The 20,473-nt window shown below is 35.3% G+C and overlaps 2 protein-coding genes across 3 annotated transcripts in view; one reads left to right on the top strand and one right to left on the bottom strand.

Annotated features, from left to right (window-relative positions):
- LOC114372275 (DNA mismatch repair protein MSH1, mitochondrial-like) overlaps window positions 1-18,018 on the top strand; it is a 35,731-nt gene extending 17,713 nt beyond the window's left edge. For both annotated transcript variants that reach the window (XM_028329760.1, XM_028329761.1), the window contains 13 exons: window positions 3,460-3,569; window positions 3,681-3,786; window positions 3,873-3,948; window positions 4,634-4,692; window positions 4,853-4,920; window positions 5,151-5,324; window positions 6,552-6,758; window positions 6,861-7,117; window positions 7,293-7,436; window positions 13,642-13,699; window positions 14,492-14,788; window positions 15,795-16,502; window positions 17,496-18,018. In XM_028329760.1, the coding sequence (XP_028185561.1) occupies window positions 3,460-3,569; window positions 3,681-3,786; window positions 3,873-3,948; window positions 4,634-4,692; window positions 4,853-4,920; window positions 5,151-5,324; window positions 6,552-6,758; window positions 6,861-7,117; window positions 7,293-7,436; window positions 13,642-13,699; window positions 14,492-14,788; window positions 15,795-16,502; window positions 17,496-17,705 (2,474 nt within the window). In that variant the 3' untranslated portion in view covers window positions 17,706-18,018. The remainder of the gene's footprint in view (window positions 1-3,459; window positions 3,570-3,680; window positions 3,787-3,872; window positions 3,949-4,633; window positions 4,693-4,852; window positions 4,921-5,150; window positions 5,325-6,551; window positions 6,759-6,860; window positions 7,118-7,292; window positions 7,437-13,641; window positions 13,700-14,491; window positions 14,789-15,794; window positions 16,503-17,495) is intronic.
- Window positions 18,019-18,991: 973 nt separating this feature from the next.
- On the bottom strand, window positions 18,992-20,014 carry LOC114370084 (late embryogenesis abundant protein 2-like). The gene is made up of 3 exons (XM_028327368.1): window positions 19,899-20,014; window positions 19,549-19,683; window positions 18,992-19,253 (listed from the first exon to the last, which is right to left on the bottom strand). Exons 1-3 carry the CDS (start codon window positions 19,950-19,952, stop codon window positions 19,176-19,178), a joined length of 267 nt encoding a protein of 88 aa, XP_028183169.1. The 5' UTR covers window positions 19,953-20,014; the 3' UTR covers window positions 18,992-19,175.
- Between the last annotated feature and the right edge of the window lie 459 nt (window positions 20,015-20,473).

The following is a 20,473-nucleotide window of genomic DNA, read 5'->3' as shown; positions in this document are numbered from 1 at the left end:
GGCTAAATATGAACATATCAGACACAACCAGGTGCGGAGAGTGGAATAATTGGATGGCTTACCACTTAATAACCTTAAGAAAGGGGAATCATTGTTTAAGACTTGAGAAGACAATCGATTAATAAGGTGGACAACAGTTGAAAGAGCTTCACACCAAAAACGGGAGGGCACAAAGGAGTCCAACATTAAGGTACAAACAACATAAAGAAGATGACGATTTTTTCTTTCAACTACGCTGTTTTGTTGGGGTGTGGAAAGACACGGCCTTTCAGATAATATACCATTTTCCTGCAAGAATTCTTGAAACAAATGAGATGTGTATTCCGTCCATTGTTAGAACGCAAAGTTTTAATTTTTGATGAAAACTGAGTTTGAACATAAGCATGAAAGAATTTGAATGCAGAGAATGCTTCAGCTCTAGAACGCAAAAAATAGACCCATGTAAAACGACTATAGTTCTCAATAAAAGTGATAAAATACTTGTAATGTGCATGAGATATTATAGGTGCGATTCCCCATAAATTACTGTGAATTATGTCAAAAGGCTGATTTACATTTGATTGATGAATTGGAAATGGTAAAATTTTACTTTTACCAAGTTTACAAGAATTGCAATCAAATTGAACAACATTAAAAGATGGGGAATGTTTATTGCCAAGAACTCTGAATTTCATCAAGTTGTGAACTACATTGGAATTTGGGTGACCAAGACGCTTATGCCATAATTGGAAATTAACAGTTGCAGAATTACAAGAAATAAAAGACAGAAAAGAACATGGTGACAACGATGAATAAAGAGGAAAAAGACGTCCAACTTTAGGTCCCTTCGCGATCATCTTCCTTGAGTGTTGATCCTGCACAAGACAACCAGATTTTAAAAATTCAACTCTGCAATCATTGTCAAGTAATTGACCAACTGAAATAATGTTACTGGTGAGATCAGGGGAAACATAAACATTGGTAAGAGATGAGGAAATATTACCAATTGCTGTGATAGGTAAATTGTTTTCTATCTACAATGTGTATTTGCAAATTACCAGAGTAATTTGTAACATTGGTAAGGGCAACAACATTGTTGGTCATATGATTGGATGCGCCAGAGTCAAAATACCAAGGAGAGCTGAGTAAAAAAGCTTTACCTGAAAGACCCAAAGCAGAAAATGTTGAAACAATCATTTGTTGAACCATTTCAGGGGTTAGAGTTGGCACAAAAACATGCAGATTTTGATCCCCAGAAACAGGAGTAGTAGAAGAGCCAACAATGGCAGTGAAGGCTGTTGTATTTCTCCGTGGTGGTCTGATTTGACATTTTTTTATGATGTGACCTTCTCTTTTGTAGTAATTGCAGAACTTTTTAGGATAGTGGGAAGCATCCATGACCTTTGCAGCAGAAGCATTGGATAGTACTCATGTCTTGTCCTTGAGGTTTGCCTTGTACTGCATATGCCACAAGAAGGGAGGCAGATTTTTGCTGTTCCATGTTTGTTTAAGTGAGGAGACGTTGTTCTTCACGAAGCAGTTCATTTAGGCATTCATCCAGGGTGGGGACATTAGCTCTATTCATTAGGTTGGTTCGAATGCCCTCAAAATCAGATCTTAATTTCATAAGAAATTGATCTCGTTTTGTGGTGTCATGAACGTTTTAGACTGCAGTTTGTCCTTCAGTTGACAAATCCTTATAGACAATGTCAATATATTTAGCCTAAGGATTCATGAAATGAGAATAAAAATCAAAAGTTGAGAGACTATCCTGTTGAAAATGACAATTTCATGTTCAAGCTGGAACCTGCGAGTAATGTTGTTTTGGTTATAAATTTTCTTCAGATAATCTCACATCTTTGCTGCCGTGGTGAAAGGTCTAAGATTGAGGACGATATTAGGCTCAACAGAGCCTATGATCCAAGTCATGTCCTGTGCATCTTTGACCTCCCATTTGGCGTGTGCCTCTTTGTGCATAGTTTTGTCAGGAGCAGAATCAATTCCATCAACATGATCCCCAAGCTCCTTGCCTTTGACAAAGATCTGGAATTGGATTGCCCAGGTGGAGTAGTTCTTTCCATTAAGACGAACAAAGAGGACATCATATTTTTCAGTAGACATGATGCTGAGAAAAAATCACAGGAGGAGAAAAAACAAGAAATTGGAGAAATCAAGAACAGAACCAAGATCAATGTGAACAGTACTGCACGCGAACAATACTTTGACGTGAACAGTATCGCGACGTGAACAATACCGCGCAAGAGACTAGGACTGGGAACTCGGAAACTAAGAGCACAGCGAAAAAAAAAACTAGGTTGGGATCAAAACCTAGATTGATACCATGTTAAACTCCTAGAAAATGAGATGAAAACTGTGCTTCTCCTCTGGAGAATTCTCATTTAAATAATATGATACAATTTGATTTCTAGCCTTGAAGTTTGCTAAAGAAACTATTAAAGGTAACTTACAGTTGGGCTAACTAATTAAGGATATAATTACATAGTACGACTATACAATCATGCAAGATATGCTGGTTTAAAGGGCCAACAAGTCTGCACAAATAATGTCAAATAATCTGCCTATGAATTCTATTGACAGTTTGGTTCCCTAATACAAAACTGTTCAGCATGAGTTAATGCACCAAAACTCTGACTGTATAGGTTACATAGATCATCCCAGCATGTAAGTCTAGTTTCCCCTAATTACAAAAAACCTTCTCTGATATTGCTTGACCAAAAGTGAAGGTGTGTCAAATCCTTTTTCAAGATTCTTCAGCCAAGTCCAGCAGAAAAATATAGCGTCCTCCAGCAGCTTGTTGGCGTTGAAGCTGTCGTTTGAAAAGACCATCTGTTTCTATGATTCCATACACACCATGTTAGGGACACCTACCAAGTGAGCCATCTCTGTGATTTGACACCAAGAGAGGTACTGTAGAGTGAGTGCTGCAGGAAGTGCTGTCTTGGATTCCCACCATGTTGTTTACATAGTTGTTTATAAGAAAAATTGTGTCTGTGTAAAAGAGTATATACAAAGATCATTGTTAGATATTTATTTTTGGCTAAAATATGTTTGTGATTCCTAATAAATACCTGAATTTTGTTTTTGTTCTCTAATAATTTTTTTCTTCGTTTTTACTCCCTGATAAAACAAAAAAATTGTTTTTGGTCCTTGACACTTTTTTTAGTCCTTGATAATTAGCGAATTTTGTGTTTGTTCCCTGGTAATTTTTTTTCCATTTGTTATTAGTCCCTTTAAAAAAGAATAAAAAATGAAAAAAATTTATCAAGGAATAAACACAAAACTCGCTAATTATCATTGACTAAAAAAAGTATCAAGGACTAAAACCAAAATTGTTGTTTTATTAGGGACTCAGTACAAATAAAAAATTTATCAATGAGCAAACAGAAAATTCGGGTATTTATTAGCCTTTATTTTTTGCTTTCTTCATCTTTATTATGTATTTGAATATTGTTTTTCTAGGAACCTGCAACTGGGGAGAATTTGGTGAGGGAGGGCTATTATGGGGAGAATGTAGTTCTAGACATTTTGATTGGTTTGATGGCAACCCTGTCTCCGATCTTTTGGCCAAGGTATGATTTAAAATAATTATATATAGCTTTTGCATTTTTCATTTTAAATATACTGTATATAAACATATGACTCATTTAAAATTGTTACTGTTATTTCACTTTGGAACATAGGTAAAGGAACTTTATAGTATTGATGATGAGGTTACCTTTCGGAACACAACTGTGTCTTCAGGACATAGGGCTCGACCATTAACTCTTGGAACATCTACTCAAATTGGTTGGTGTATTAATACTGAATACTGATGAATGCCTGATCCACCGATTATTTTCTTTTTCCTAAATCAGCTCCTTTTGCATTTTTAGGTGCCATTCCAACAGAAGGAATACCTTCTTTGTTGAAGGTTTTACTTCCATCAAATTGCAATGGATTACCAGTATTGTGAGTAATAGATTTTTTTTTTATTGGCCAATGTTAGTTGTTAGTTTGTTAATTTTTGTTAGTAGAAGAGATTCAAACTCACGACCTTTCTCTTCCTTCTTCTTCCTTCAATCACCAAACCAACAACCTTATAACTCTTTTTTCTTTTTTGGTTATGCCTTGTGTTTAGAAACGACTGATAATTATTTGACCAACTCACCCTTTAAATATTTCACATTTATATGTTTATCCTTTTCATTTTATATCATCATGCATATTTTAGTTAAAGCCCGTCTCTATGCTTTTTAATTATTATCTCTTTAGAATTTTCTTTTCCCTATCGATGCATTTTGCATTTCACACTTTCTTGGGCCGCATGGTTTATTTGTTTTTCTTTTCCTTTTTATTTTGCAACCAAAAGCTTTTGTGTTCCATTTGACTCCGGAAGTTGGCCTTGTTGGATGTGGGTATACTGTCTTGTTGTATTGAGTTTTAACTTTTAACTTATTTATATTTTGTAGTTCTATAACTCATTGTCTCAATTGTACTATAATTGTCAATTTTCTATTTTCAATTTAAATTTTTTATTTCTCCCATTCTGTTTTTTTCTTTTTCTTTTTGTTTCAAGAATTAAATGTAGTTCAAAGTAGTGTTGTAGTTATTGATTCTAAATTGGATACTTAATTTATGTCATTGTGCTTCTCAGGTACATAAGGGAACTTCTTTTGAATCCTCCTTCATATGAGATTGCATCCAAAATTCAAGGTAATTTTCATTAGTTATAATTTTGATGTGTCTCTTAATTTTTTTCCATTGCAATGCAAATTTTATCTCACCTGTGGACTGTACATTAGTATAATATTACCATCATTATGACATTTTATACTTAATTTTGGACTCATTTTAATCTGCTTTTGTTTGACAGCAACATGCAAACTTATGAGCAGTGTAACGTGTTCAATTCCAGAATTTACATGTGTTTCGTCAGCAAAGGTTATTATTAAATTACTTTTTTGAATTGTGAATGAGCTTTAAATGAAACTTATGCATATTATCCTATTTCTTGTTAAGTATTTTTTTTAAAAAACATACAGAGAGAATGGAAATTAGTTATTTCCAGTATGTTTTATATTTAGCTTTTTACACTTATTTTATATTAACCATTTTGTTGTTTTCTTATGCACTTGTATTTTCCTGTCTGATTATTCACTGTATTTGTGCAGCTTGTAAAGCTACTTGAATGGAGGGAGGTCAATCATATGGAATTTTGTAGAATAAAGAATGTACTGGATGAAATTTTGCAGATGTATAGTACCTCTGAGCTCAATGAAATATTGAAACATTTAATCGAGCCCACATGGGTGGCAACTGGGTTAGAAATTGACTTTGAAACCTTGGTGAGTGCCAAAAGTTGGATTTTTTTTTTTTTTTTCATTCTGTTCAGATAAAAAGGAGGGATAGTTTCACTCCCTTCTAAATGTGTATTGAGGACAAGTTACGAAGTAATTGTTAAGCTAGACACTATGTTTCTTAAGCTACACTCCCTTTCTTCCAATCTCCAAACTACTCCATCCCTTCCTAAATAAATGTTTTTATTCTTTATTTCTATAACTACTTCTAATGCTCTTAATGTAAATGAATTGAATCTCCATTGGAATTTGGAACATTGAATACATTTTTATTTAGAGGGAGCTAGTAAGGAAATGAAAGGAACTTCTTGATATAAATTGAGATGTTATCGTTACTTGTTGCATAACTTTCTATTTATGAAGACTTCCTCTTATGTTTCACAGTTAGGTACTGAAGTTGTGGTTTTTTTTGTTCTTCATTGCTTTTATGGTTCCTTTCATTGCAAATGTTACATGCCAGAGTTCTTAAAAACTCTACTGCTTCATTGTGCTAAGCTTCACTTATTGTCCTGGTTATGGTAAATTGCAAATAGTTTGGATTGTCCTTCTGCATGCACACATAATACTTGATGCATTCTAGGGACTGTTAAATCATGAAAGAGTGTTCAAATGAAATAAAATGTCTAGGCTTGTGTACTCATTTCTTATATATACACTAGCTAATTTACAGCTATTTCTAAATACAGTTGGCTCAAAAATTTGGAAAAAGGATTTGATATTCCATTTCACTCATGGGCAAGCAACATAAGAGTTGGGTTTTGTAATCAGGGGGGGATTGTCCTATAGGTTTTTGATGGAAGGTGTCTTTACTAATTCTCACCTATGGAGAGTTAATTCTTGCAATAAAGCTTGAATTAGGATTCCATAGGTTTTCAGATAGTATGGACACATTGTACATATATCAGTACCACTTGTACTTTTCCCTTTATATTAATATATATTAGTTTTGCTTATAACAAAATGCTAAATTTCTAACACAAATGTAAATGTATGATGTGTTGCTTTCTAACTTTGTACAATTAATTTTTATTCTCCTTGGATTTTTAATTACATTAATGGTTAGTTTTAAATCTTCCGATTTAATTTATTTTGAAAAACATTTTTCTGGAGTTCCCTTAAAATTCCAGGCACTGTTGAAATAATAACGCTTCAATAATTTCTCTTTTTGTTGATTTAATTGGATTGTAGATTTGCCTAATGTTATTTTGTTTCTAGGTTGCAGGATGTGAGATCGCATCTAGTAAGATTGGTGAAATAGTATCTCTGGATGATGAGAATGATCAGAAAATCAACTCGTTCTCTTTTATTCCTCACGAATTTTTTGAGGATATGGAGTCTAAATGGAAAGGTCGAATAAAAAGAATCCACATAGATGATGTATTCACTGCAGTGGAAAAAGCAGCTGAGGCCTTACATATAGCAGTAGGTCTCTGCAACTCAACCTTTCCTACAGTTGTTTTCAAGTAAAGTATGTTTAGAGAATCTTGTTTATGCTTCATTAATGTTGTCCCAACATTATTGCAGGTCACTGAAGATTTTGTTCCTGTTGTTTCTAGAATAAAGGCTATTGTAGCCCCTCTCGGAGGTCCTAAGGGAGAAATATCTTATGCTCGGGAGCAAGAAGCAGTTTGGTTCAAAGGCAAACGCTTTACACCGAATTTGTGGGCTGGTAGCCCTGGAGAGGAACAAATTAAACAGCTTAGGCATGCTTTAGATTCTAAAGGTAGAAAGGTAGGGGAGGAATGGTTTACCACACCAAAGGTCGAGGCTGCATTAACAAGGTGTTTTTTTTTTTTTTTCTACTTTTAAGAAAAACCCTGTGCAATCCTATGTTTTTTTATTATTATTATTATTATTATTATTAATGTGTTCTTATAATTTTTTTTTTTTAATTTGTCAAATACTTTGTCTTTCTCTTTTCTTAGTCATATATGTTGATAAATTTATTTGTTTCAGGTACCATGAAGCAAATGCCAAGGCAAAAGAAAGAGTTTTGGAAATTTTAAGGGGACTCGCTGCTGAGTTGCAATACAGTATAAACATTCTTGTCTTTTCTTCCATGTTGCTTGTTATTGCCAAAGCTTTATTTGCTCATGCAAGGTTTGTAAACTTCTGTCTGTGGTTGATCCTGCTTTATTTTTGTGGATAAAAGGCAATGGTATTACCTTGTGGTGCATTGATATTTTTTTACTAGCTTTTATGGATTTGTTGAAGCTACATGTTATTATCTCTGACTTCAATTTGTTGATTGGATATTAATTTGATTAGATATCTTTTAAAGGGCATTTTTTTTCTAGTGCACTTTGGTTGAACATTGCTTTTATGATTGATTTAAAGCCTGAATCAGAATAATGAGAATTGTATATTGCATTACATGATTTATACATCTTAGAATGTGGCTTTGGGCCTAACTTAACTCCAAAAGCTAGCTCATTGGGTGAGGGTTGTCTTCCACTTATATACTATAGCTTGGCACTATCTCTAGCCAATGTGAGACTTGGATTTTTCCCAATAGTACAATATACACATGGACAACTGGATTTACCAAAATCCGGAGTTAGGACATGTCAGGGTGAATGTGGCCAAAGTGAGCTCCTGGAAGCAAAAGAAAATAGCTTGGGTTAAATGGGAAACTGTTTGCCTCCCAAAACAAAATTGGGGCCTGGGCATAAAAGACATAAGGACCTTCAACAAAGCTCTTCTTGGAAAGTGGAGATGGGATTTGTTTCATCAACACAAGGAGCTGTGGGCCAGAATACTTGCTTCTAAGTATGGTGGATGGAGATCATTGGTGGATGCTAAAAGAGTCAGCAACGAGTCAGTGTGGTGACAGGATTTGTTGGCAGTGACCCATGACCAACAGTTCAATAATATACTTCAAGAGGGAACAATATGGAGGGTGGGGTGTGGGGACAAAATCCGTTTATGGGAGGACTGCTGGACTGGCAGTGGGCAACCACTAATGCTGAAATATCTCAGGTTATATCAGATATCCCGCCAGCAACAAAAGTTAATTCTGCAAATGGGGACCTTCACACATTCAGCCTGGGAATGGAATCTTTCGTGGAGAAGGCCCCTATTTGACAACGAGGTAGCATCGGCTGTTGGTTTCTTAGAAGACATATCTCACATCACACTACAGCAACACGAAGCAGACAGCTGGACGTGGAAACATGAGTCCAATGGTTATTATTCTTCTAGGAGTGCCTATAGATTGCTGCAAGGGAATTCAGATGTGGGAAGCATGGATGATATATTCAAGGACTTATGGAAGCTGAAGATACCGACTAAAGCTTCAATCTTTGCGTGGAGGTTAATTCGAGATCGATTGCCGACTAAGTCTAATCTACGGAGAAGGCAAATAGATATAAGTGACAGCCTCTGTCCTTTCTGCAGTATTAAGGAGGAAACTGCATCTCATCTCTTTTTTGACTGCAGCAAAATACAGCATCTTTGGTGGGAATCCCTATCATGGATAGGGACTTCGGGGGCTTACCCTATAAATCCTAGGCACCATTTTTTGCAGCACAACATTGGGATGAAAGGTGGGAAGAAATACAATAGGTGGAAGTGTTGGTGGGTTGCTCTAAATTGGTCCATCTGGCAGCATAGGAATAAGGTTATTTTTATGAATGCCCCATTCAATGGCAGTAAGCTGCTGGAAGATGCACTATTTTTGGCATGGACATGGTTCAGAGCAATGGAGGAAAACTTTACAATACATTTCAACTTTTGGTCTAGCAATCTTCCAGCTGGTTTTCAGTAAACTAGGGTGACACCAGCTGTGGTTCTGTAATTTCAGTCGCTTTCTAGTAGGCTAGTAATCTCCTATCAGTCTGTACTCAGTCTGATATGAGGATTTACTAGCCTTACTTACATACTCTTGTATCTATAGTACCTCTAGTACTTCTTCATATATCAATATATATTATTTTTGCTGACCAAAAAAAGAAAGTGAGCTCCTGGACTTCACACGTCGGCTTTGAGAGTGACCTTTTTCGAGAGGACGGGAGAGGGAACCTGCAATATAAAGGACTCCGACGCTCAAGTATATGAGTTAGGAGATAAAACAAGACTTGAAAGATATTAATCTGAATATTATTGTAATTCTGTCTTTCAAAGAGTGAATACAAGACTTATTTATAAGCTGCCAGTGACCTAATTAAGGAAAGAAATAAAATGGAACAAAATCTATACAAATACAAAAAAATCAAATTTGTACTAATTACAAAATAAAATCTGTTCTAATTATGGAATGTATCACAATACTCCCCCTCAAGCTGGTGAATGTATATCTATCATCTCCAGCTTGCAAGTAAGGTCTTGAAGCTGCTCCGTGGGAAGCCCCTTGGTGAACATATCTATCAACTGAAGCTTTGAAGGGATGTATTCGGTGGCTATAAGACCACTGTCCAATTTCTCCTTAATGAAATGTCGATCAATCTCTATGTGCTTTGTTCGATCATGTTGAACTGGATTGTGTGCAATGCTGATGGCAGACTTATTATCACAAACCAGTCTCATAGGAGCTTCATATTTTATTTTGAGGTCGTCAAGTATGATCTTCATCCATAACAACTCACAAACACCTTGAGCCATAGCTCTGAATTCTGCTTTTGCACTTGATCTTGCAACCACATTTTGCTTCTTACTCCTCCACGTTACTAAATTTCCACCCAAGAACATGTAGTATCCTGTGGTACTCCTATCAACAATTGATCCTGCATAGTCAGCATCAGTATATAATTTCATGGATAAATTTTTCTCCTTTTTAAACAACCTCTTTCCTGGAGAAGACTGTAAGTACTAAATGATCCTATTTACTGCTTGTAAATGTCTCTCTCTTGGTTCATGCATGAATTGACTAATCACACTAACTGCATAGGCTATATTAGGCCTGGTGTGGGATAAGTAGATAAGTTTTCCCACAAGTCTCTGGTACTGTGTCTTCTTCACCTTTGGGCTTTCTTCATCATTTCCAATCCTGTGATTTTGCTCTATGGATGCTCTAGTGGTTTTACAACCCAACTTGCCAACTTCTTTAAGGAGATCAAGTATATATTTTCTCTAAGAAATGAAGATACCCTGCCTAGAGTATGCAACCGAGGAAGTACTTTAACTTCCTGAGATCCTTCATCTCAAATTGGGCAACTAACCTCTCCCTCAAGGTTTGTTTTTCAAGCTCATCATCGCCTGCAATAATTATATCATCGACATAGACCAAGAGCAAAGTAAGTTTACCATCTTGGGAGTGTTTTATAAAGAGAGTATGGTCACCTTGGCTTTGCTTGTACCCCAAAGATACCATAGCTTGAGCGAACCTACCAAACCAAGCACGAGGAGACTGCTTGAGACCATATAGGGCCTTCTTTAGTCTGCAAACTTTATTTCCTCCATTAGTGGCACCATATCCAGGTGGAATCTCTATGTACACATCTTCCAAGCTTTCATGTAAGAAGACATTTTTAACATCAAATTGATGCATCTCCCAACCAAAGTGCGTTGCTAAGGAGATGATGATCCTAACTGTATTCATTTTTGCCATTGGAGCGAATGTCTCCTCATAATCGATCCCATAGGTTTGGGTGTATCCCTTTGCAACCAACCTCGCCTTATACCAGTTCAATGTGCCATCAGCCTGACATTTAATTGTATATATCCACCTACAACCCACTGCCTTTTTGTCTTTCGGTCTCTCTACAATCTCCAAAATCTCATTTCTTTCCAATGCACCCATTCTTCATTCATGGCTTGAACCCAGTTCTCATCCTTTAAGGCTTCTTGTACTGATGTAGGGATTCTGATAGAATCAATAGCTGAAATAAAACTCTAGTGCTGTAGAGAAAGATTTTTAGTTGACACAAATTGGTATATCAGATATTTGGCACAAGATCTTTTTCCTTTTCTTAAGGCAATTGACAAATCATCTAGGTTAGATTCACAAGAGGCATCTAAGGTGTCCTCAAGAGTATGGGTTCTTACCTCCAGTTTGGATGATTGAAGTTGTTGTTGGACCAGGTCGGGTATTTTTCTTCGCTTGTATTGGTTCCCAAAGCGTATGTCCTCCTTATGTTGAATTGGTGATGATGTTGGTTCATGTCAATTTTTCCTTTCTGCAATCCCATTTTGTTGAGGGGTGTCCACACAAGTTAACTGATGAACAACACCATTATCTTTGAGGAAATTGGAAAGGTTTTGATTCACATACTCTCTCTCATTATCAGAACACAATCTTTTAATCGGGCTCCCAAATTGTGTTTGAATTATACGGTTAAAGTTTACAAACAATTGGAAAACTTCGGATTTGTCTTTCATGAGAAATATCTAGGTAACCCGGGTGTAGTCATCAATAAAAGAAACAAACCACTTTGGACCAGAAATATTACTGATAGGTGCAGGTCCCCACAAATCCGAATGAACAAGATCAAAAGGTTTAAAACTTTTATTAGTACTGGGACGAAAAGTTGTTCGATGGTGTAGCAAACTCACAAACATCACAATGAAAAGACTCATGTGACCTTTTTGTAAACAAGAAAGGAAATAAAGACTTAAGGACACTAAACGAAGGATGACCCAGATGCTTGTGTTGAAGCCATATTTGGGAAAATGACCAAGGTTTTGAACTTGTGTGATGATTGAAAGTGAGAGCCTTTTGTCGGGTACACTCTTTATTGTCCTCATGCTGCAAAATCCTGGAAAACACAATGGGAGTGGGAAAATGTCACAACACAATTTAAGTCTTGGGTGATTTTATGAATAGACAAGAGGTTATTAGATAGTTTGGGAACATGGGGCACATTGTTCAAATGAAGGGAAGATTGAATTTGAATGTTACCACAACCGGTAATTGGAGTATGAGAACCATTAACAACAATGATGTGTTGGTTACCAGTTAAAAAGGTGTAGGATGAAAAATAAGAAGAGTGAGGTGTCATATGATCAGTAGCACCAGAGTCAGATATTTTTAGTACCAGAAGCATTAAAGGATAGGAAGCTAGAATTCTTACCAGCCATGATTAGGGAACAAGAGCTAGATGTCTCACTGAAGGGGTCCATAAATGCTCGTAGACATTCCAATGACTACGGCAGAAGGTGGTTGACGGCGGAGGATGGCGTCAAACGGCGACCAGTGGTATATGTAGTGATTGGGCACTGAAACAATATCAATTGCAGCAATGAAGGCTGCCTGGAAGAATGCAGAAGCAGAGCCCCTTGGATCGGAGGCGCTGATACCAACTTGAAAGATAATAATCTGAATATTATTGTAATTCTGTCTTCCAAAGAGTGAATACAAGACTTATTTATAAGTTGCCAACGACCTAATTAAGGAAAGAAATAAAATGGAACAAAATCTATACAAATAAAAAAATCAAATCTGTACTAATTACAGAATAAAATCTGTGCTAATTATGGAATGTATCACAACAAGAAGTATATGCTTAAATATATGCTCGAGTGAATGGTATAGAGAGAGATGTGCACAAGCTTGTTGCTCGTGGCTAGTGTGTGGGAATGTGTTGAGGGTTCGATGAAACCTGGTATTTATAGGAGTGAAGCGTAGTTGCAGGTCCTTGTTTGTAGGAACTGTTATAATCTTTCCAGATAATTTCCAGTTTATAGATAATAGCCAGTAGCTTGTAAATAATGTTAGAGATAAATTGTAGCTTATAGATAAAAGCTAGAAGATAATTGTACCTTGTAGATAATGTGTGGTTTTGTAAATAATTAACTACCTGCCAATAGATAAAGATTTCAAATATATTCAAATATTAATAAGTTAGAGATAACATGTCAGTTAGGGAGCCCAGCAGCTAAGGACCGAGTGTCGCGCTCCTGTTGTAGGAATGATATGGAGGGTTGACATGTGTCATAGAGTGTCATGTAGGGTGTCACATGTATTTTGTGGACTCTGGACAGTACAACAACAAAATCAGTCCCCAAAGTTTAGGTGTTAGGATAAGCTATCTAATGAAACTAGGAAAGAATCAAAGATTACAAATTCAAAACTGAATTTAATTTGAATAATATATCTCAACAAAAACTAAAATATCAAATTGTCAAATGATAAATCTTCTCTACAATGGCGGTCAGATTTAATTGAAACTATTATTTGTTTATGTGAATAAGTGAAATATGCCACAAAATAATCATTCTCCGATGCTTCAAAGAGAATTTTGCAGAATTCTACTGTGTTTTGAAATTTAGGGTTGTAAAATGTCATATAAAAGTTTTCTTACTGAAATGACAAAATCATATATGTTCTTTTGCAGTCTTGCTACTAATTTTGTTCACTGATGTCTTGCAGTGAAGGGAGAAGAAGGAGATGGGTCTTTCCCACGCTTGTAGAATCCCATGGGTTTGAGGTAGTATGTAACAACTTGATAATGTTGTTCATATTTTTGATTGATGGATATTGTTTATTATTTCAATATAGCAAATTAGTGTACCATCAGTCCAATATTTTATAGTGTATAGCCATCTACACATGATTGACCTTTTGTTGCCCAATCTTTCAGTAACCTCTCATGTTCCATTCTTCTCAAATGCTCTCATGTTCTCATTATTGACTTGAACTCAATTCTTATCCTTTAATGCATCTTTGATAGAGATAGACCCTTAACATTAAACTCTAATACATTAACTAGAATCACAAGGACCACAATTTAGAAAGTTTACACTTGCAGGCCCAAATCCAAGCATTTGTAGGTGGAAGGGGTGCATGTGCATACATGGGGAATGTCATTTACTATGACATTCCATGTAATTGAAAGAGTTTGTTATTTTCTTGGAATGGATGAAAGATAATGGTTATATGGGTAGTTGTGACTGGTAGGTATTGTTATTTTTGCCTATGGGCATTATGCTTGGGATTTGGGGAAATCATTCCTTTAGCTGGGTTGTTCTACTCTTTAATTAATTAATTTATTTTTAATTTGAACAATATACATTTCTTTGGGGATGTATATTTGTACTAAAGGGTCTGAAACATATGAATATATGAGGAGGTAGTTTTGAAACTGAGTTTTTATGGCAACATTGGTTTTGAGCTTAGATGTGTAATGTGTTTTAGTTTATCACCTAATATATGGTTATTCTTTATCGATAACTTGTTTAGATTCATCATGTGATGGCTACATGTTAAATTTTTGTTTCAGGATGTGAAGTCATTGGACAAAACCCATGGGATGAAGATAAGTGGTTTATTGCCATATTGGTTCCACATAGCAGAAGGTGTTGTGCGTAATGATGTTGATATGCAATCATTATTTCTGTTGACAGGACCGAATGGTGGTGGGAAATCAAGTTTACTTAGGTCAATTTGTGCTGCTGCACTACTTGGGATATGTGGACTCATGGTTCCTGCAGAATCAGCCCTAATTCCTTATTTTGACTCCATCACGCTTCATATGAAGTCATATGATAGTCCAGCTGATAAAAAGAGTTCCTTTCAGGTTTGCTATTGGCTCATGCTTTCCTCTTATGTTCATCCATAGTAAGATATTATATAATGTTGATTACACCCTAACACATGGCACTAGAGATTGTTCAAAATTGGGACTAAAGGAAAGAATGAGATCATCGAAAATAACTCAAACTCAATCAAGTACACGAGTGAGTAAGGTAATCTGCTTGCTAGTTAAATGTTAAGTATGCAATAGCTAAAGCTTCTACCCAATGGAATTTAGGAACCGACATTTGAAAGAGAATTGTTCTGTAACTTCCAAGAGATGGGGTTTCTTTCTTTATGCAATGGCATTTTATTGTGGAGAATTCACACGTGCTAGTAATGAATGACACCATGTATTTTGAGAAACAGATAAATTCTGACTTACATATTCTCTTATGTTGCTAAATTGCAACTGTTTTATTGATTTGTCGAACTAAATTTGAGTCATATGGTAGAAGTATTGAAAAAGTTGCACTACCTCAGTTTTATCCTTGATAAGAAATATCCATGTCACATGAGAGCAATCATCAATGTAAGAATTAAACCATAAATAAAGGCAGGTCCCCACACACTGCAATGGACAAGAGGGAAAGTCTCAACACCTTTATTATTACTACTTGGAAAATTTGTACCTGATAATGGTCCGGAGAGAGCAAGAAAATGATGACTAACTGCCTAGTAGGCAATGTTGAGGGGAGGGTTGCATGAAAGCTTGTGGAAGGGGAGATTATAATCCTAGGGACCCTTACATTTTGTTTTGTGCATTTTTTATAGAGATTATATGCCCATATATTGTTTGAATTGTGGCTTAATACTTGGAGTGCAATACAATTAGTTTTTCTTTCCTTCTCTCTGTTTCTTGTCACATTTTTTTGGCTGGTACCTGTTTAGACTAGTTTCCTGTGGCTTTATGAAATTATCTATAAAATTAAATAGTTGTCTTTTGCTTGATGGAATTACAATTTTTATAAGTATCTTGAACATTTGATCCATCTTAGTATCTGTTTCAGGTTGAAATGTCAGAACTTCGATCCATCATTGGCGGAACAACCAACAGGAGCCTTGTACTTGTTGATGAAATATGCCGAGGAACAGAAACTGCAAAAGGGACTTGCATTGCTGGTAGCATCATTGAAACCCTTGATGGAATTGGGTGTCTGGGTATTGTATCCACTCACTTGCATGGAATATTTACTTTGCCCCTAAACAAAAAAAACACTGTGCACAAAGCAATGGGCACAACATCCATTGATGGACAAATAATGCCTACATGGAAGTTGACAGATGGAGTTTGTAAAGAAAGTCTTGCTTTTGAAACGGCTAAGAGGGAAGGAATTCCTGAGCATATTGTTAGAAGAGCTGAATATCTTTATCAGTTGGTTTCTGCTAAGGAAATGCTTTTTGCAGAAAATTTCCCAAATGAAGAAAAGTTTTCTACTTGCATCAATGTTAATAATTTGAATGGAACACATCTTCATTCAAAAAGGTTCCTATCAGGAGCTAATCAAATGGAATTTTTACGCGAGGAAGTTGAGAGAGCTGTCACTGTGATTTGCCAGGATCATATAAAGGACCTAAAATGCAAAAAGATTGCATTGGAGCTTACTGAGATAAAATGTCTCATAATCGGTACAAGGGAGCTACCACCTCCATCGGTTGTAGGTTCTTCAAGCGTCTATGTGATGTTCAGACCAGATAAGAAACTCTATGTAGGAGAGGTAAATCTCAACTTATAGTATGTTTTCATAATCTGAAGCAATCTTTTTCCTAATTTATTTTACTTCTTCCTATGTAGGAGTGATACTAGAATGCGAGAAAAAAAACTTGACACTGTCCGTATAGACAAAATTGAGCTATATTTAAAGTTGGTTCTTGAATAAAACAAAGGGGTAGATATCCCTAATTCATCTGGGAATCATTAATAACACCAACTTATTTTGATTCTAATTCTATCATTAATTCTGACTATCTATCATTTTTCTTTCTTGTTTCTTATGGAGTAAGAACAACTTAAAAAAATGTTCTGAATACTTGGCCAATTTATTTGTTGGATAACAGAATTGATTCAAGTTAGGATAACTAATGGTTAATAGTAACTATTTTTAGCCTAAAGCAGTATTTAATATATTGTTCATAGCTGAACCTAGCAATTCCGGTGCGAATTAGCTCATATTTGTACTTCATATGATGAGATATGATTCTCTTCCATGAGTATCTCGCGTGAAAGATCATATGAAAAGACAGATGAACAAATATCCTTTTTTTTTAAAAAAAAGGGAGAGGACAGCATCAATAAAGAGCCAGCATCCCAACTAGGTCGTCACCCTAACTCTATAGATCCCCTGCAATCCCAAACCCAAATTTATTAATAAACAAAAACTGATCAAAAGAACGAAGACCATGTGGTGGGGGGGCTAGGCCAATACCCTAGTCAAAAGGAACGAAACCTAGATTCAAGGAGGCCCATTCTGTTACGGGCAAAAGGAAGCAAACAAAAATTGGGAACACAATCCCAGTATTGAGAAATTTGATTCATGTTGTTATTTTCCATCCCTTTTAGCACAATAATAGGAAGTTGTTATTTATCAAAAAAATGTAATGTTGCAAATTACTGGCTTAGTTTGCTTGCTATCATGATTTCATACACTTTTTATTTTTTTATGAATGGTTGTCAATTTACTTGATCTCTTGTTGGGATGAATTGTTGATAGACTGATGATCTCGAGGGACGGGTCCGAAGACATCGATTAAAGGAAGGAATGCATGATGCATCATTCCTTTATTTTCTTGTCCCAGGTAAAAGCTTGGCATGCCAATTTGAATCTCTGCTCATCAACCAACTTTCTGGTCAAGGCTTCCAACTGAGCAATATAGCTGATGGTAAACATAGGAATTTTGGCACTTCCAACCTGTATACATAACTAGTCTATAGACATTGATATTATCTACCTCAATCGCGTATTTTTGCCTCTTTTAAATGGCTCAAAGACTTCAATCATCGATGTTAAGTTTAGGAAACAATGTCTGCAGCATTTTTGTTAGAATTAGTTGCTGCAGCTGCATTTATGTCCACATCTTCAAGTGTGGAAATTCTTGTTCATTAGCTTGTAAGTACAAAAGTGTTTGTGTACGTTTGGAGTCCCGAGAGAATATACAAGTACAAATGAACAAATATATTAGTAATGAATGCACTAGACAAATTTCTCGGCATTTGGCTCGAGTGGAATTTGATCATGTTTTGCACTTGCATCTAAAAAATACGTAGTAGCATCATTGGTTAGTTGACATGGACATTCACGCTAGATTGTGTTAATTCTTCCAGCAATGACTGTTTCGATATTGAGATTATATTTCCAAAAGGTTTATTTCATCAAATATTTAATTTTCTATTTATTGTTTTTTTATATTTTTAAGATATTAAATATATTTAATTTTCAGTTTGGTGTTTTCTTCATAAGATTAATAAAAAGATACTATTTGTACAAGATACTCAGACTCATTATTTACTGTACAACTTGTGGAGGATATATTTTGATAACGGTACATTTTCTACTGTTCTAGTTTTTTGTCCTATTTTGGATTACTTGTGTTATTAAATTTTTCATGGTTTAAGACTTGACAAGATTTTCAATCTCAGGCTGGCCCTTAATTTTGCTATTCATTTCCTATCTCGTAGTGTTGATGAGTGTCATCTCTATAAGTCTCTGTTTAACAATCTCTAATTTGAACAGTGAATTTGTTTATACTTTCATACTGAAACGAATGTTTGATCCACAGCAAGAAGTTTCTGCTTCTTTGTTTAGGTGCCTCAGAAGTTATTAAAAAACAAATGCACACTTAGGGAATGAACTTTTTGAATGCTATATGAAGATATGATGATGACGACACCTTTCATTACCCCAATCAATCACAATTGTCAAAATCGTGATTTAACTCATAAAATCGCACGATTCTATAACCCAAGGAAGGGTTTTCGTGCAAGATCAGAGATAGGATCATTGGGGTCCCCAACTCCTTTTGAACCGAAATCTTATGACTTTTTCCAATATAGGGTTATATATATATATAGACTATTAAAAGTGTGTGTATAATAGTCTACATACAAATAAATAAAATCATTGAGCCTTATAAGTGAATAGTCCGGAAAACTTATCTCTAAAACAAGAAAAATGGAAAGAAGCTATGTTTTATTACAACTCAAATTGGTTTTCCTTTAACAAAACTCCACAATCATTAATCAATACATACTTAATTTTCTAATCCATAAAACTAGGAAAAAACATATGAAACTCTAAAAACAAAGAAAAATGTTTATTCTTTTGTTCCATTTGAGTTGAAGGAACAGCTAAACGCTTTGACAAATGAACCAAGATCATGATCTCTAGTTAATTTCACTTCTTGTCCATCCCGAGTGTGTGCTTCACACTATCCACAGCACCTTGAGCCATGTTCTTCACTTGTTCCCCAGTCTGCAACAAGAAGATACAATTAATTTTAAAATGACACATTCCAAATTTCATAATAAACACAATTCAACAAGTATCTTATCAATGAGTGTCCTAAAGATACTAATCAAATGATTAATTAATAGAAATGTTTATTAAAATTCATTATGGAATATATGTATAACTTTAAATGTTACACTTTATTATAAGAACTTTGATTCCTTAATCAGTGGACTCATTATCATTTTTCATTCAACAAAAGTTCTATAACGAAAAAATTGTCCCCAAAATTGTGATATCTTATTGAGAAATTAGCCACCTGTTGGAGAAAACCAGCAGATTCATCCTTGTTTTGTTGAGCAGTTTGCCCTGTTGTGTTAGCAGCTGCATTAGCCTTGTCAGTAGCTGCCGAAGCTGTTTCCTTTGTGGATTGGACAAATTCTTCGGCCTTAACCTAAACCATAATCAAATAATATTAATTAAGACATACAATCTTGGTCGGTATGGCAATTGTGTTAAGAAAATTTCATAAGGGATTGAGTTCGAATGTTGGTAACGTCCAAAGAATATTAATTAAGAATAAGATATATATCTTAAATTTACAAAGATGATAGAAAGTGTTAGATACATGTGATATAAGTTGACAATGTAAATTTGTGCATTATTCACCTGAGTCTGGCCTTGGGTTTGGCCTGCATTGAAGTTTTGCTGGGCACTTGACATGTTTGCTTGATTTGATAAAGAAAAAAATTATGAGAGTAATAGATGTAAGATGGTGTTATTGCTAGGTCTTGTTGATCTTGTATCCCAAAGTGTATGTATTTATATATAGTATGTGGTGTGCTTCCACATGTGAGAGATGCATAGTTATAGGATCACTCTGCTAATGAATGTGCGCATATTTCTGCTTCTGAAATGGGCTTTCGTTGAGAATGTATGTGCATGTGAGCCTCTAACACGAGACAATCACGCATATATCTCCAAGTTTCATTCACTACCACTTACGGCTGATGCCCTATTGTTCTTGTATTTTTCTTCCCATTTTTTAGGTAGTAGCCAGTCGGAGTACCAAAAGTTGTGCAATTTATCTGCATATTAGAAGAAAAATATATTTACACGCCACCAAACACATAATTATATTTGCATTTACAATTACATTCCTGATTTAATAAAAGCAATGAATTATTTACATTGACATTATATAATAATAAATGAAAGGGTACAAAATCACTTTGCCATATAGT

The sequence above is a fragment of the Glycine soja genome, chromosome 10 (genome assembly GCF_004193775.1).
Source record: "Glycine soja cultivar W05 chromosome 10, ASM419377v2, whole genome shotgun sequence".
NCBI lineage: Eukaryota > Viridiplantae > Streptophyta > Magnoliopsida > Fabales > Fabaceae > Glycine > Glycine soja.
The sequence above is the reverse complement of the archived record's forward strand: the minus strand, read 5'-3'. Positions and strand labels throughout refer to the sequence as shown.